A 17,914-nucleotide genomic window follows, 5' to 3' on the forward strand; every position below is an offset into this window, starting at 1 on the left:
TCATGGCAAATGATTTTTAAATACTTCTTTTGAGCCTTCCCTAGAAAAACATAAAGAAGACATACTCATGTGTTTTGTACAGACAAGGAAAGTTAAGATTAGTTTTCTAGGGAATATAGTTCATCATGCAATGTTTAACTCAAAAGCCATACATTAAAGTTTTAAAGAATTTTAATGCTCATACTATGGTTGAACTTAGGGATTGGGAGCTATCCTTGAGCTTTTTTAATTGAAGACTAGTGCTCTACCACTTGAGCTACAGACCCACTTTTTTCTTTTACTTTTCTTTTCTTTCTTTCTTTTTTTTTGCTGGTTAATTGAAGATAAAAGAGCCTCATAGACTCTCCTGTGTGGGTGGGCTTTCAATTGTGATCCTCATATCAGAGCCTCCTGAATAGCTAGGATTACAGGAGTCAGCCACTGGCACCTGGCTTATTCTTTTATATCATTTTGAAACATTGATTTTACTGGCCATACAAATTAATAATATGAAGGTAATGAAAGTAAAGGAATTGACTTATACCACTCTAACATAGGAATTACCTTCAGTTTCCATTTCCTTAATATACACCTCATTTTACTAATTTACTTTGCCCATTCCTTCAGTGAGTAGTAAACATACAGTGGAGAGAGTTGGAAGGGTAGCATTATAGCCTATATTGAAAATTACTAAGGAGTACAATCATTTTATGAAATGCTGATTGGAATGGGAGGTTATAGTTAGAAGTTGCCACTCTTGATCTGCTAACCAACTGGCTCAAGTAATTAAGTGTATCTCTGTAGATTTAAATAGTGTCATGTGAAGAAGGGATACAGGGCATTACGGCCATTATAGCTGCATGCAGAACTTTTAGATTTCTGGACTTATTACAGACCAATTGACTGAGAAGTTTTGGGAATGAGGTGTTGGAATCAGCATTCATGAAAAACACCACAGCTGTTTCAGAGATATGTGGTTTTATGAAAGCCACAATCCAGCAATACTGTTACTTACTGAATACTAGGAAACGTACATATAAATAGGTAAATGGAAAGTTAAGACAATTGGTGTTAAGACAAGTGGTGTGGTTGTGAGGGAACTCAGTTGTGAGAAACAGAGAAGCCACATTTTGAGAGATGCAATCAGGAGTCTTTATTGGAGAGTTGGTGACTGAAAGTGGGCCTGTGTCACAAAGAGCTACAGCCCTTTGGATATACTTAATACTGGACCATGCGAGCAAGAGAGGACAGAAAGAAAGAAAGAACCCCCCAAACAATACCAACAAATTAGATCGACCCCAATGGAGAGCTGAAGTGGGATGTTGAAAAAAATAAAAAAGATAGCAAGCACAGAAACAGGAGACATGGCACAATAGAGCCTTTACTGGGCCTAAATAGGATCAGGCCAAGGGGTAGGGTCACAGGATGCTCAAGAGTTTATGACACAGGACTGGCAGGTCCAGTAACCCATTGTCCAAGTTTCTGCCCCTGACTCTAGGAATGCAGGTGTGCCCATCACTTGGCTAGGTGGGACTTCCTTGCCTCGACCAAGCAGACAAAATGGGCCAGTTAAACCCAATACCTCTTCACCCACCACGTGGCCAAGACGGTGTTGGTCAGATCTCTCATTCCTACTTCAGTAGTTCATTCTTAAATTTTGATACTTTAGTACCAGAAAGTTGTACGTAATTCAAAACTAATCTATAATTGAGTGTTGGCTTTGTTTTCTTGCTAAAACCTTCAGTAATTTTTTTTGTAAGGTTTAAGATGTTAATCACAGTTTTGTCTTTACTGTTTAGTACTTTCCTCTCAACATACGTTTTTATTATAAGCATAGGCTTTTCTTTTGGAGAATTTTTTAAAAGCTCCATTTGCAAAGTCAATCAAGAAAATGAATTGGGATACTTTTAATTTCCTATTTTTAAAATAAATTCCTTTTACTTTGTGTGGCTGGAAATGTATGCTGTTCTTAAAGATTACTGTTGATCATTTCTAGAGCGTTTCCTCCTCGGTTGCCAGCTGATGTTTTTAAGGTGTGAAGCATTCCTACAAACATATTTTCTGTTTCTTTTATTGTGATTTCTCTTAATACTTAACCAAGAATGAAGTTAACAAAACTTTTAAGCGATGATTATAATTCATGCTTTTACATTTTTTTGCAGAAGTGGTATGAACATGATAAAGGATAACCTGTCTGCATATGTTCTGGCTGGCATTTCACCAATTGTTCTTAATTCCTTGAGTAATCTCATCACCCTGCATTTAACATAGGCTTTTGGTTTTTCCTAGGTCCCTTCAAAGATTCTCTTTTTTTCATCCATTTTATTCTTTTTCCTTCATTAATATTTGTGGGCAGCTGTTGGCTGCATTTCAGAAATACTCGAGGGAATATTTTATGAGGAATTGACATAGAGGTAATTTTAGTTCTGGTATCCAGATAGACTTTTCTATGAAAATTTAGAAGTATTTATTAGTTAGACACTAAACACTAAATAGTGTAAGAGGCTATTATTTTTACCTAATTACATTGTTGTAAAACACTGTGTTGTCCTTACCCATAAATTAAATGTTATCTTTCACACAATTAGCACCTTATCAAACTCTACCTGAGTCATTTGTATACATTTTTTCAGTTCTTCTCCTGTGTACATTTTTTGTGCTTAAAATGAGTTGTTATGTCAGTTCCTCTATATTATTCTTTCAAAGATATACAAAATGAATAAATGAATTGCCTATGTGTTTTAGTATGTTTTGGGGTCTACTCATTCATTTAACAAATGGTTAACAGGCAGCTACTTGTTTCCAGTGGCTAGGCACAAAAGGCTAGTGCTACCCTACTTTCACCCACTAGAAGCAAGTGGAATCTCACTTTCTGATGAAAGAAGGACAGAAGTTAATACATTAGCTTTCTGATAGGCTTCCATATGTAGCTTTCCCTTCCTTTTTGGTGTTTTTTTTTTTTTAACAAGAAATCATATCTCTCCTAGGAGTTGTTTACAAACAAGATACTGTTAGCTGTGTGATTGGTATCAGTTAAATCTTAACCTTAGAACTACAGCTATAATTTTTATATTCTTCAAGTAATTGTGAGAGCATGTAAGTATTTTCTTTGTTGTTATGTCCTCATGAGTTCCAGGCAAGAGCCTCGTACTTGGTAAATTTAGAATGGACTTACTGATAATGGTAATTTACCACTTTTTTTCTCAAACTGGAGAGAGGACTAAAAAATGCTTTTCCTTATAAACATTTTCCACAGTGATTTATTTCTTTGTTGTCTTATTCATTCCCATTATTGTGTGTGTGTGTGTGTGTGTGTGTGCACACATGTATATGCGTGTGTGCTCATGTGTGCATGTTTCCTGGCTTTATACTTAGGAAAGTTCTTTCACTTGGCTGGCTCACTGCTGGTATTCTCCTAGAGCTATGCCTCTAGCCCAGCTGTTTGCTGGATAGTTGCAGATAAGAGTCTAGTTCAAAACTGGTTTTGAACTAGAATCCTCAGATCTCAGCCTCTCCTGTAGCTTGGATTACAGTCATCAGCCATTGGCATCTGGATCCATTACTTACTAGACTTTAACTTTCTAATCTTTATGAGATTTCTGCAATTTTTCTGATTAATTTTGGTTACCTTCCATATAAGTTTTAATTTTCATTGGGTAGAAATTTTGTTGATTTAAGTAAGTTATTTTTAAGCAGTTCAGAGCTTACAGATTTTCTGTACTCTGGACCAATTATTTTTAAACTTGTTTAACTTGATATAGATGCAGTATGTAAGCCTGTAGTTTTAAAATTTAAGTGAGATAATTGAATATGAACATACTTTGTAACATATGCATAAGTATATTACTATATAATTATTGTTATATACATGGTATCTCTTGGTTGAAATTTCTGCAGACAGATAGGAGGTAGGTTTAAGTGAATTGTTTCCATTTCTATTTGTTATGCTTCTCTGATAGCCTGTCTCCCAGCTTTTCCTGATGAGTTTTAAAAATATCTTGCTAGTATTAGTGAATTCATTTCCACCAGATGTCTTGTCTTGCTTGGTGGGTTTTGGGTATCCATTTGATGATAATTGTGGCATTGAGGTTTTAACTACATAAACTCACTTGATTGAGCATTCCCAAATCAGTGTGTAACAAGAGAGTCATTCCCCCCCCCCCCACTCCCCCAACATAACATTCCCTGGTGTTCTGGCATGGGAAAGCAGCTCTAATAGAATTTAAATAGGCCCCACAGGGCTAAGGGTTGTGTGGCACAGAAAGAGGCTGCAGGATGTAGGTGGTGGCCTCAGACTCTCTGGGTTCTGTATCTGGCCAAGCTCTGCATCTGGTGTTTCCCAGGAATGCAATGCCAATGTCCTACAATGCCACATCTGTTTTCAACAAATGTTGAAGCACTGAATTCTTCAGTTCCTGGCAGAAAAACCTAGCATCCAGTATTTCCAAAAATAAGTTGGAGATTTCAGCAGATTTGGGGGTGGGGGGTGGTGGTGGTGAACAAACTCTCTTAATTTTCCTTTCTAGGAATCTAAGTTTTCCTTTTGCTCTTTCAACTGTGTAGTCTTCAAATGTAGTTTTAACCATGTACCAATGGTATGAATTCTACTAGTAAGTGATTTTTAGTACTTGGTAAATATTTACTATAGTCTCTATCTGAATCTTCAGTGTATGAAATTACTGGTAATTTCCATTTCATATATAATCACGGAATAAAATCACATGATTTTAAATGAAATGGAAGTAATTTCATTGGTGATGAATTCTGAATTTACAGCCTGAAAATGAAATGGTTGTCAAGCCCTTGTACTACTTCATTTAATTTTTATAACAATTTCATTGTAGATAGGTTGTTATTTTATTTTCATCAATGAGGAGATTGAGGTCAGGCTTAAGCAAATAGCTTACCAGTAGTCAGGTAGCTAGGGAGTGGCTCAGCTACCATTTCCCCAGGTCTGGCTTTCAGTGCCGACTTGGGCATCTCCATGGTTGCTCTGGCCAGGCCTGCTAAGTCATGCTTGAGGGTTGTTGCTCATTTTGGTATTCATGCTTTTTGTGAATCCTACATTCTGTCTCAAAAATTAAATGTAAAATATTGCTTACACTACAATCTCATTCTTTACATTTTTAGAATCACATAATCCTCCTAGCTGAATGTATGTGTGCCATGTGTGCCATGGCAGATATTTCTGTCATCCCTATTTTGTGAACAGTGACCTATAGCCAGTGAGATACACTTAATATGAAACTATTCTGAGGCTTGTTCTTTGAGTAGTACACCATTTTTGGTGAAGGCTTCTTCCTTTATTTTGGGTATGTTGCACTCAGTGCTAACCCTAAAAGTACGCCTTTTCTTTCATCCTATGCATTTCAAATTTATCTTAAACTTTCATGCAAAATTCTAGCATGTTTCCAATGCTCATTAAGCAATAAATACTGCTTTTTTCAGGGCTAATTTTCCCATTTAAAATGGCAATAACTGTTCTGCTTACTTCACAGAAATATTCAGAAAAAAAACAGATGTGAGTTTATAAATGTTTGTGTAAACTACAAATAGATATCAAAACAATTATAGAGTCTAATGAGGATAGTTTTAAAGCTTCTGCACCTTGATATAGGATTTGGCACCCAGGATAGATAGCATCCTGATATCCATTGTGTTCTGGACCAGCTTACATTTAATCAGCAGTCTTCATGATTTCAAAGAGAAAGTCTATCGTATGCTTTTACTTTTCAACCCAAAGAAAGCAGAGAGAAGTTTTTACATCCTGATATTTAAATATTCCAGACTCATACTGTCTAAATTCTAAAAGTAGTTTTGCTGTCTGGTTCAGTGTTTATTCTGGTTGCAGTTTTGTTTTTCTAAAGTGAAGATTCTTAGGCTCTCCTCTGGAGTTCATGGACTCAAACCTCAGAGCGGTAGATGGCAATAGATAATTACAATAAACATGTAGGCATGAGAAATGCTCTGAATAGGTACTAAATTATATTAAAAAATGGCCAGATCTTACAAAAATATTTTAGTGGAAAATACAGGTCTTTCCTATTTTAATAGCTCTCAAATGCATTGACATTTATTTTGTTACACTGGTGCATAATTTACAGTTAATTTGTGCTGGTGAACCATATGACTAGAAAGTACTCAGAACCATATGACTGGAAAGCAATTGATAAATTGGTTACAACTTTTCCAGCTACGAAATCATCTTGGCATTACTTGGGAGGAATTTGGAGTGTTGAGCAGACCTTCTTTTTATCAGAAATTACAGCTTTAGATTTAGACGTTTCATACCTTGTTAAAGATGAGAGACTGTCTAGTTAGGCAAGAACCTTGATGACACTCATCAGTTTCCATCAAAGGTTGTCATTCTCACCATCTGCTGGTCTGATCGTCAGAGAATTATATGCCTCTGCCCTTAGTAACATACAGTACATGCAGGTCAGGCCCCCACTGGAGAATAATCTGGAATGGTTTGATATCTAGCTCTTGTCAAAAGGCTCCTTATGAAAAATTGTAAGAAGGACATTCAGTTCAAATACTCTATTTCATTTAAGAGTAGATGGTCCCTTTATCAAAGTGAGCTATCAAGAAGCTGTTATAAAAATAACCCACTTTGTGACTGTTCTTTGACTTCTCATTTATAAAAGGGTTTGAATTCTGAGTCACAGACATTGTGAATTTATTCAACAATTGAATTATCCAGTTAGGAGCATTGGTATAGGTAATTAGGAATTTGTTTTTTTAATTTAACTTTAACTTTGTGGTGATATGCTATAGTTATTCAAATGTGGCTCATTGGAAAACTTGGTTTCCTATCTCCTCTCTGTAAATCAGAGATACTGTCTTACATTCAGTGAGATGACAATATGAAGTGGATTTATGTCACTCCCTTTCTAATTTTCCAAATTCAGTATTTCTGTTGCCATCTTGCTTCTAATGCTTAAAGTCAGCATTGTTCCCTAATTTAATCATCCATTTATTCTTTCATCAGAAAAATGTAATATTCAATTGGCGATTTTTTTTTTCATTTCTTTCTTGTCAAAGTGATTTTACAGAGGGGTACAGTTTCATACATAAAGCAGTGAGTACATTTCTTATCCACCTTGTTACTTCCTCTCATTTCCTTATTCCAACTAAAATATCTACATATTGAGTAACAATAATAATAATAGTAGTAGTAAGAAGTACTCTTTCGTAAGAAGTACTCTTTCTCAACTTGTGACTGGAAACTCTGAATACTATATATGCAGGGAAATTCCTTGTGAACTTGTTTTATTCTTCTTTTGTCAATCAGTGCATTAGCATTAAGCACACATTCCAAAGGGAAGCTTGAAAGATAGGGATTTGTTTGAACAGTGTCTAGAGGTATAGAGTTGATGGTACAGGGCTCTCCCTATTCTATTTTTTTTTTAACACTCTGCCATTTTCAGGATAGAAGAATTTGCCCTCAGGTTCCTTGTCTCAAGGATGCTTATGTTCTGAAATGGCTTCTGTACTTCTAGATGTCATTTTCCCCAAAAGATGAAAAAGCAAGGAGTGGAAGGCTTTCCGCTGAGAGGTTTCTGCCCGCCCACCATGCTCACCTACAGTTATTTATATTGATTGTATTATCAAAAACAGGACATATAGCTACTCGTAGCTGTAAGGGAGATGGGAAAACAGTACTTTGGCTTTTCACCCATGTGGTAGGTACAGCAGAGAAGATGCTGCTTTCTAAATCGTTTTTGCTAAATGTCCTTATAGAAAACAGACTGTTCTTTTTGTATTTGCTCTTCAATGGTGGGTGTGATATTTTTCTGCCATAATTTAATTTTGGAAGTTAGAGTACATCTAATCTGAATTTTAAGATTAATTCCTCTTTAGAAGGACAGATTATATTGTGTGGAGTGGTGGGATTATTTGGTTACTGTAGTTCCAAACCAGATATGAGCTAATAGTATATTGCAGACATAGCTATACGTATGTGTGTCTGTGACTGTGTCTGTATCCTGAAGCTAGGGTTTGAACTCAAAGCCTCTCCTTCTTGCTTGGCTTTTTAGCTTAATGGCTGGCACTGTATCATTTGAGCTACATTTCCATTTCTGGCTTTCTGCTGGTTTATCAGAGATAAGTATCTAGAGGCATTGTCTGCTTGGACTAACTTGCAGCCTTGATCCTCAGATCTTAGCCTCCTGAGTAGTTAGGATTACAGGGAATAGAGCCATCAGCTCAAGGCTAATGCAAACGTAATGATTTAGAATGAAGTCTCTTTTTGTAGCCTTTTGAATAATGTTCACAAGACAAAGTGAAGTCAGAGGCTATAACTGTTGAACAAATGATTGTTTTCATACCAAAGTAGCATTAGAGGAGCTTCTTAGGAGACCAATTGAAAGAAAAGAAAAACAATGAATGATTGAAAATGAGATGAAACTGTATGCTTCAAAAAGTAAGTAATATCTTTGAGAGTAAATGCAGAGAAAAATAAGGTGTCACAGTCGAAATAATTCAATATAGTAAAGCAATCCAGCTTTAGCTCCTTTCTTTCACGTTGTTGGTAACTTAATCTCTGAGCATCAGTATTCTTATCTTTCATCTAAATCATAATTACACTGATTTCACAGTATCAATTTGTCCTCCCTTGGGGGAAAATGCTTGTTGCATCTAAGGCTTTTAATTTTTACTTTACTTTGCAGAACTGTTAAAGGTGAATATAGTGTCTGCTATCTAAAGCAAGGCCTGTGTCTTTTACCTAATTACCTGTTTACTTACCTTCAAGATAGGAGAAACCCACATCTGCCAGAACTTTACCTGTCAACCTTAGAATCTGACATAGTTTATACTGGAAGTGAATTTTGAGACATCAGTATGTTTAGTAAAATCTTCAGAAATATTTTCAAATTTCTGCCGTGTTTGTTTCTTAATCTTTTTCTAAATGTTTTTCTTCAATCTAGGATTTTAAGAGTGGACTTGGTATTACTATAATTCCTATGAATGTTGCCAATGTAAAACAAGTAGACAGAACTGTCAAACAATCTTTTGAAATAATCACTCCCTATAGGAGTTTCAGGTAAGCTCATTTCAAACGTGTGTGTGTGTGTGTGTGTGTGTGTGTGTATGAGGGCAGGTGTGCAGGTTCTGAGGCTTGAACTCACCTGAGTAGTCCTACCACCTACACTGATCATTTATTTCGTGAAATTTGAGTAGTTTTTTCTAAATATTTCTTCTTTCTTAATAGGCTTACCAATAAATATATTGAAAATTCATTCTTTTTTATTGTAAAGGTCATTTACACAGGGGTTACAGTTCTATAAGTCAGATAATGAGTGCATTTGTTTTTAAACAGTGTTACATCCTCTATCATTTTCTCCTGGTTTTTCTCTCCTGCCCCAGGACCCCCTACCCCACAAAGATGTATAGTACATTTCCAACATAGTATCCTGCTGCCTTTATTCACCCTTTGTCCCACTATTTCTATGCTCCTTCTTAACCCTCCCCCAAACAAATAAACTTACATATAAGACAAAGTATACAGAAATCAAATATAATAACTAAGGAGCTACAGATGCTCCATGAAATATCCTGCAGTGGTTCAGCTCTGAAACATACTCAACTTAATGGATCAAATAAAATTATTGATCCAGATAGACATTTTCCTAAACAGCATGTATTTGGATACTCTAATAATTGCATTATTCAGACCCAGAAACTAAATTTAGAGTGATAAATATGTTCTAATTCCATGACTTAAATATACAGAATCGACTGGTATCAGTCTGAGTTTTAACTGAATTAATTCATTTGTTATATAATCGGTATACTTCAGGGCTATGTTAGGTGAGGCAATTAAGTGTTCTGCACATAATGTCAATGTGACTACTAAGTGTATTATGTATTTCCTCTGTCAAAATATTGCCATTGGCTCACATTTGAAGAAAAAAAATGATGGAACAAAGAATGAACTGTTTTTAAACGTGCAGATTCTGTGCTTGTATGTTGCTACATGGCATATGACTTGCCGTGACTACATAAAGCCTTGAGTTCCATCTCCATCAATACTCATATCCATACTGCCTTCTCCCCACCTCCACTGCTCCCACTGACCCTGAGACTACATCTAGATTGTTAACTACAGATACTGCCTGAAGCCAATCTGGGAGAACTTGAAATCACTAAGGATTCTGCTATTCTGTAGAGAATATAGTGACTATTCTGTAGAGAATAAGTGCTTTAGAAAATATATTAGCATGGGCCATTCATTTTTTGTGTGTGCATGGATTATTTAGAACATGTTAGCCACTGCTTATTGTCACTATATTTAAATTTTCAGAACAGAACAGAAAGTGATAAATCATTTTCTTTCTTTCTGTTTTTTTTTTGTTGTTGTTGTTGCCAGTCCTGGGTCTTGAAGTCAGGGCCTGAGCACTGTCCCCGGCTTCTTTTCGCTCAAAGCTAGCACTCTACCACTTGAGCCACAGAGCCACTTCCAGCTTTTTCTTTTAATGTGGTACTGAGGAATTGAACCCATGGCTTCATGCATGGTAGGCAAGCACTCTACCACTAAGCTACAGTGCCAGGCCCATGAGGAATCAGTTTCTTGCTCATGGCAGAGCATGGAGCTCATTCTGTGGATGGGTCATCAGTGCATCCTCTGGAAGGAGTGAACTGCTGATTAATATTTCATCTCTTTATCCAAACACATTTCAAATACTGAGAATCAGACTAAGTCAAATGTGGCTGAAAATGAGTTCGAATCTGTGAGAGTAGTAACCACTTAAAACTTTCTCTGGTATCTCACTCTTTTAAAGCCATCTGGACATTCTTCCAATTAAGAAAAAATCTATTTTTAAATCTGAAAAAAAAAACCCGCACCATTTCTAGTGGATGTTTGGGTAATTTTAGTTTCAGACTGTCACAGCATTCTTGGCTGGCAAAATATTCCAATAATCCTGAAACTGTTGCTGGTCTCTTATTGATTATTATACAAATCATTGCACAGGAAAACTGGCCTCCTTTTAAGCTTCTGATCCAAGAAGGCAATGTTTTTATATCTTGGTCAGAAAAAAGGTATATGTTAATTTTAGATCAAGAGATGTAAACAGAGTCATAAGCATTGTGGACATTTAAAAAGAAAACCATTTGTTAAATTAGATGATTTTTAACAGAAAAGACAGCCTAGCACTACCTGGCAGGCATAATTTTCAGCTGCTGTTTTAATTTGTGAGTGAAATGAATATGCAAACTGAACATACTGCTTAATTGGCCTTTACAAGGGCGATCGATAATGCAGAAACGTTAATTGTTTCAGCTTTACAGCCGAGTCCGAAAAAGAGAAACAAGACTGGATTGAAGCTGTGCAGCAATCGATCGCAGAAACTCTTTCTGATTATGAAGTAGCTGAGAAGATTTGGTTCAATGAGTCCAACAGGAGCTGTGCAGATTGTAAAGCCCCAGATCCTGACTGGGCTTCTATCAATCTCTGTGTTGTCATCTGCAAGAAGTGCGCAGGTAATTAGAGATAAGTTATGCTCATCACTATTTGTGGTGGGTTGGCACTGACTGTTCTCTGTGGTCATATTTAATGTATCCTAACAAATGGGAAAGAAAGAGCTATAGAACTCTTATTAAATGAAGAACCAGTTTGGAAATAATATTTCTCCTGCTTCTCTTATGCAGGACTCACACATAAAAAATTCGGTTTTTAAGCATGTGATTGTATTTTGTGTGTTCTGGATCTTGTATAGATTTTCCATACACTATGCTGAAATTTTCAGATTTTTGAACAAGGGTACATTTTTGCATGAAGATTGGCACATTAATCCCCTATCACTTTTTTATGCATGTTTTTCATATCAAAGTGGATCTGAGATCCAAACTTTGCAGAGTAGATTTAGTAGATTTAGTTTAGTAGAAACATTTCACAGAAGTATTGATACTTATGAAAAAAAGCCAGTACTATGGCTGATTTTCCTATTGTGACGTTACACCTGACCTGCTTTGCTTTTAACTGTATTTGGGAGCTCAGAGTTTAAAGGATATAAAGGGGAGAAATGACCCAGCTGCATGAAATGATTTCTAAAAGTTATTATAAAAATTGTAGAAAAAAGTTAGCCACAAACCTTACTATTGTTCCAGGACAGCCTCTCTATTGCCTCCAATTAACACACACAATACACATAACAACACACACACACAAACACACACACACACATACACACACATACCAGGTTTATGGTGCTGGAGGCATTTTGCTGGTCTGGGAGCATTGAAAAGGTTCATAAGAAATGATACTACCTTTTGAAAGGTATACATTTAATTACAGTAGATGAAGATGAATGTAGGATTGGAGTTAACTGCATAGTTCAATGGCAGAATGCCAGAGAGACACTGCTGGTTTGGTTACAGCAAAGGCAATCAGCAGTATAGCCACCACAGTAGCCTAAACTCCTTGGTACTTCCCTATGGCTCGGTTCCATTATATTTGTCACTGATACTAATAAGGCAGATTTCCTCACCAGCTTATTATCAACAGTAGTCACAACAGTGACCATCAGCTAGTCACTCTACTTTGTGCTGCTTCTCACCTTCTACTCCATTCTAGTGACTGTAGACAAAATAGCTTTTTGTTGCTCTAACTATTCAACATAGCTTCTTTTCCTTCTTTCCTTCTTAGGAACCTCATCTCACATTCTTGAGTTAACCTGTACCCATGATTTCTGTCTTGCTAATGCCATCAAGCTATTTCCAAACTTCCTACTCTCAGGGTGGGTGAATACAGTCATAGTATTTAATTTACCTATGGGAAAATGGAGCCAAATAACTTCAGGTGACAGATGGGGAGGGGGGAAGGCTGGAAAACGATGGAAGGGATGACATTGATCAAGATCCATCCTGCTCATAAATTGACTTCTTGTTTTGAGATTCCTTTGTACAGTTTCTTTTCTTTTTTAACCTGTCCTGGGGCTTGAACTCAAGGCCTGAGCACTGTCTCTGGCTTCTTTTTGCTCAAGACTAGCACTTTAACACTTGAGCCACAGCGCCACTTCTGGCTTTTTCTGTTTATGTGGTGCTGAGGAATTGAACCAAGGGCTTCATGCATGCAAGGCAAGCATTCTACTAGTAAGCCACATTCCCAGTCCTATACAACTTCTTAAAGAGAATAAAGATTAAAATAAATTAAAAGAAAGGAGAAAGAGGAAAATGCCATCAAACCTTTCCATTCACTTGGACATCCCTTTTTCCCTTCATAAAAGAGTTCCTGACTGCTCCAGAGTCTGCATGGTTTTTCTGCATTTTTTTAATCCTTTGCTTTCCTTCAGCATTCTGTAATTAATCATTCCCCTGTATTCTAGTGAAAATACTTCCACCACATTTACCAGTGTATTTTATGTCTCAGTTTCTATGTGGTCCATTCCTATCTTTTTTTTTCCTTTCCTCTTTGATCCTTGAGACCTTTGAGACACTGTGTGTCTTTATGACATCTGTCCTTCCTTGGTTTCCAGGGTACCATTCTTTTAGTGTGCTTGCAAACCTGCTGGTCACCCTGGGTCAGACTGTTTCTCCTCTTGCTTCTCCGGATTTCTCCCTGTATTCTTACTCTATTGAATACCAAGCCTATGCAGTTCACACCAGGACTTACTACTTGCCAGAAATGCCTCAACAGCATCATGTCAGAAATGGAACCTTCATTGCTGTCTCCGGTCCTGTGTACAAAACTGCACATTTTCATCTTCAAAATTCTGTTTGGTCAGAAGCTGCACATTCTACCCAGCACTTAAGAGATCCTTTTGCCTCTTCTACTTTCCTTAATACTTACCATGCCCCATCCATTCTCAACATCTTTACATCTTTTACCCCTTTATATCATTTCCTTTCTTTTCCTGCAGCCTCAACTCAGCTATTTCCTTTTATTGCCTAGGGTATTCTAGCGGTCTCTTTCAGTTATTCCTGCTAAGTTTTTGCCTTATCATTGTTGCCTTCATGTAGCCTTTACCAGTGCAAACAATGCAAATTTTCTGTCTGTCTGGAAAGTTTAGAGCTTTGTGCTCTAAAGAGTTATCACTTTCCAGAAGGAATAAAAAGAACCACTTGCCTAAGTAGAGGCAGGGATGAATTTTACTGCTCAAACGGCAAAGGGTCTTTAGATCAGGCATAATGAGTAACTCTTTTCTTCTCTGCTTAGTCTGTCACTCAGCTTGGGCACCAGGTAGGAAGCTGATTTATACAGCTTAATCTAAGTGACTATAATAGAATGCCATATTCTCACTCTTTTTAGATTGAACAGAATCCAACTACCAGTTTTCTAAGTAACTAGAGTTGTATAATCTTTTATAAGAGTAAAGAAATAATATCTGTATTCGCATACATGCAATTTAAGCAGAATCACTGTTAAAGCATATTGGTGATTTTTTTTAGCTAATTGCCAAATAGGCATACGTATGCATAGGCACATGCATAACATACATTTGTGTGTACATTCTTTTTTGATGTTGGTAGTGGGCTTTGAACTCAAGTCTTGCTTGGCTTTTTCAGTCAAGGCTGGAACTATGCCACTTGAACTATACTTCCATTTTCAGTTTTTTGCTGGTTAGTTGGAGATGAATATATCTTGGATTTTTCTGCCCAGGTTGACTATGATTAGAGTTGTGAGCCACCAGTGCATAACTTTTACACACACACACACACACACACACACACACACACACACACTTCAGAAGAGTAATTTTATGCTAATACAGGGAGATGTTGAAGCTGACAACTGTTAGGTTGGCTAATGATTTCTGAATCCATAATTACTCTTCATGATATTAGCAATTGAGACAATAGGTATTGGGATCTTTTAAGTTGAAGTGTACATAAAAATGCACACTTTTGCATATCCTTTAAATATTTAAAAATTTACTGTAAGTTCACCTACAAATTAATACACAATTAAAATTTTTCTTTTTGACTGCAGGACAACATAGATCTTTGGGACCAAAAGATTCCAAGGTTAGAAGTCTAAAAATGGATGCCAGCATTTGGAGCAATGAACTCATTGAGGTACAGCCCAATTTAGTGGTGGTGGTGGCACAAATATAGAGCATAAATTTCCTAGAAGTTCTGTAGTCAAATTCTCACCACAGTATGAAAATGGCTTCTATCTTGCTTTATTGCAGGAACTCTTTCAGAAAGCTTTCTGAATAAGTTAGGTATTTTTAAAATAAAATGTAGAAAGACTTTTAGTTGTAATAAGTAGATAAATGCTTTGCAGCTTCTATAAAAGTATAAACTCGTTTTAACATAGAAAGTTAAAAGATTAGAAGAGTGAATGAAAACACTGGGCAAAATTTATGTTCTTTATGCAGGTCGGGCTCTGACATGACTGTGAATCTGACTTGCTGCCCTTGTCTCCATCTTGTGCTCACTCTAGATAGCAGTAGCCACCTTCTCAACCATTCCAAAGGAATCTGTCTAAATATGGGTTTTCAAGCATGCTACTGCTTTTGCTGCAATTTGTGTGGCTGGCAATTTCATTCCAAGCTAATGTTTTACCATTATTTCGAGTAGTGAGGCTGTATTAAAAATAGAAATCATATCTGTTCCACACTTCCTCTGCTGGAAAGGATTCAGTCTTTCCAGGCTTCTCTTACATTTTATACTGAGTTATGCATTAAATTTGCAATAGGAATTTTTTTTTCAGATTCAACTACATTTATGTGCTGATGCATTTATGTAATTTTTTAAAAACATTTCAGCTTTTTATTGTCATTGGAAACAAAAGAGCAAATGACTTTTGGGCTGGAAACCTTCAAAAGGAGGAAGAAATACATATGGACTCACCCGTAGAAAAGAGGAAAGACTTTATTACTCAGAAATACAAAGAAGGGAAGTTTAGGAAGACCCTATTGGCATCGCTCACCAAAGAAGAATTAAATAAGGTATCCAATAAAACATTGCAGTTTGATTTGAATGTGTTCCTAAACATGGAAAATTATTGATAAGGAGAAAAATGTCTAGATTTTGTGTTTTTAAATATATATATTTTATTATCAAACTGAATTACAGAGAGGTTACAGTTTCATACATTAGGCATTGGATACATTTCTTGTACTGTTTGTTACCTCATCCCTCATCCCCCCCACCCCCAATTTTGTGTTTTTGTATTGGCACTGAGGCATGAACTCAGGACCTTATACTCTTTCTTGCTCAGCTTTTTTCAGTAGTACTCTACCCTAAAGACACTTCTCACTTCCTTCTTTTTGAAGGTTACTTAGAGTTAAGTGTCTCTGACATGACTCTGCAGTTTCCTCAGATCCTCAGGTCTCAGCTTCCTGAGTAGCTAGGATTATTGGCATAAACCAGTCCCCTCCAGCAAAGTAAAGTGATTTTGTGCTTTTGTTAATACTGGGCCTTGAATCCGGGCCTTGTCCACCCTGAGCTTGCTCATGTCTGGCACTCCACCATTTGACCTTGCCTGTAGCCATTGTTTACTATTCTTTTATGTCAATTTGTGAGGATTCTTCAGTGGTTTTTGCATTGTTTACCTAAGGATTCATTATGAAGAGTGGATTTAACTATGCTTCCATAACTGGCATGTCTACCTAACTCACACCCATTAACATTTTGACAGTGTCATTAACATTTTGACAACTTTCCCTCATTTTTTTTAACACATGGATTATCGTGCATGAGCTTTTCACTTAGCTGAATGTTTAATGCAAATTGACAAGCATATGCTCAGTTTATTGTTACAAATGATCAGCTAATTACTATTAGTTTGAAGTTATTTTTGCCTGTGGCTTAATGACTACATCCTTTTGCCTGTTTCATGCTCCCCATTCTGTCTTCTGGTAATATGGTGGAGGTTCTTTTACACATAGTCTTTCTCTTCTTTTCTAGATTGCTTCTTTGTCTCTTTTATGTTAGGAGGTTTTCTCTGTATTTTTTAAAAGTATGCCAGTATATAGCTAATTTTATTGTTCAGATTTATTTTTAGGCTCTTGTTTCTTTAATGTTTTTAATAGTTACGCATGTTGGATAAGGTACCCTCACTAAGTAGTATCATGTTGACCACGTTGTAAAATAAATACCTACTGTCCATTATTTGAAAATAACAGGTAAATAAAGTTGATTTGTTTCAATCTTTCTGAAACAAGTTCTTTGTCTATTTTTGGTGTTAGCAAAGCAAAGCCAGTAACTAATTTAAAAAGAATAACATAGAGATAGTGCCTGTCTCAAGAGGGGTCATGAAGCTGGGGAAGAGCCTGAACAAGAGTCAGGAGCCAGACAGAGGGAATTACTGAGACCTTGGTTTGGGTTGTGTTTCCATGGGTACTAATTATACTAGTAAAATGACTGGCCATTTACAGATAGAGTTACTAGTCAGTTACTGGACTTTCAGAAAGTGATGGGTCTTAGCCATTTCTCTCTTCTAAAGCCAGCGTTTTCTAGGTTATGTAAATCAAAATCCCAAAGGGAAGAAGATTGCCTAAGAACACATAGCCATTTAGTATAGAATCAGGAGGAAGAATTCAGGCTTCCTGATAATGAGTTGAAGTGCATTCTGAAGGTCAGCTAGAACTAAGTTTGAAAAGATGATTTTTCTTTTTTCTTTGAGAATTGGTCCTAGGGACAGGAGGTGTCAGTGTGTTCTGGGATTTTCTAGCTGTGCAGTGTGAGCTCCCCAGAAGAGAGCTGTGGCACCAGCATACTGGGGCTGCATTAAAGACAGCTGCAGCCCCTAGTGGCCTTTCCAGGTATAGCTTGACCAGAAGGATGTGACGTGATGAGTCTAAAATCTGAAGTATAAATTAATGTTCAACCAGAAACTGTGTTTGTCAAGCAGACTGGAAACTAAAAAGTGGGATCTAGAACTCAAGTAAAATAGAAAGAAAGGATAACAGCACAGTAAAAGGCAGCTTATTACTTCAAGGTAGAAGTCATACACTAATAGGCAATTCCAACATATTGTGGGTGT

The 17,914-nt window shown here is 36.6% G+C and overlaps 1 protein-coding gene across 3 annotated transcripts in view; it reads left to right on the plus strand.

Moving 5' to 3' along the window:
* Positions 1 to 17,914, plus strand: part of Arap2 (ArfGAP with RhoGAP domain, ankyrin repeat and PH domain 2) — a 135,618-nt gene that overhangs the window by 45,250 nt on the left and 72,454 nt on the right. For all 3 annotated transcript variants that reach the window (XR_007213520.1, XM_048363996.1, XM_048363997.1), the window contains exons 9-12: positions 8,910 to 9,025; positions 11,264 to 11,463; positions 14,912 to 14,997; positions 15,693 to 15,875. Coding sequence is in view for 2 of the 3 variants with exons in the window: in XM_048363996.1 (XP_048219953.1) it covers positions 8,910 to 9,025; positions 11,264 to 11,463; positions 14,912 to 14,997; positions 15,693 to 15,875 (585 nt within the window). In the remaining variant the exon portion in view is untranslated. The remainder of the gene's footprint in view (positions 1 to 8,909; positions 9,026 to 11,263; positions 11,464 to 14,911; positions 14,998 to 15,692; positions 15,876 to 17,914) is intronic.

The sequence above is a fragment of the Perognathus longimembris genome, chromosome 16 (genome assembly GCF_023159225.1).
Source record: "Perognathus longimembris pacificus isolate PPM17 chromosome 16, ASM2315922v1, whole genome shotgun sequence".
Classification (NCBI taxonomy): domain Eukaryota; kingdom Metazoa; phylum Chordata; class Mammalia; order Rodentia; family Heteromyidae; genus Perognathus; species Perognathus longimembris.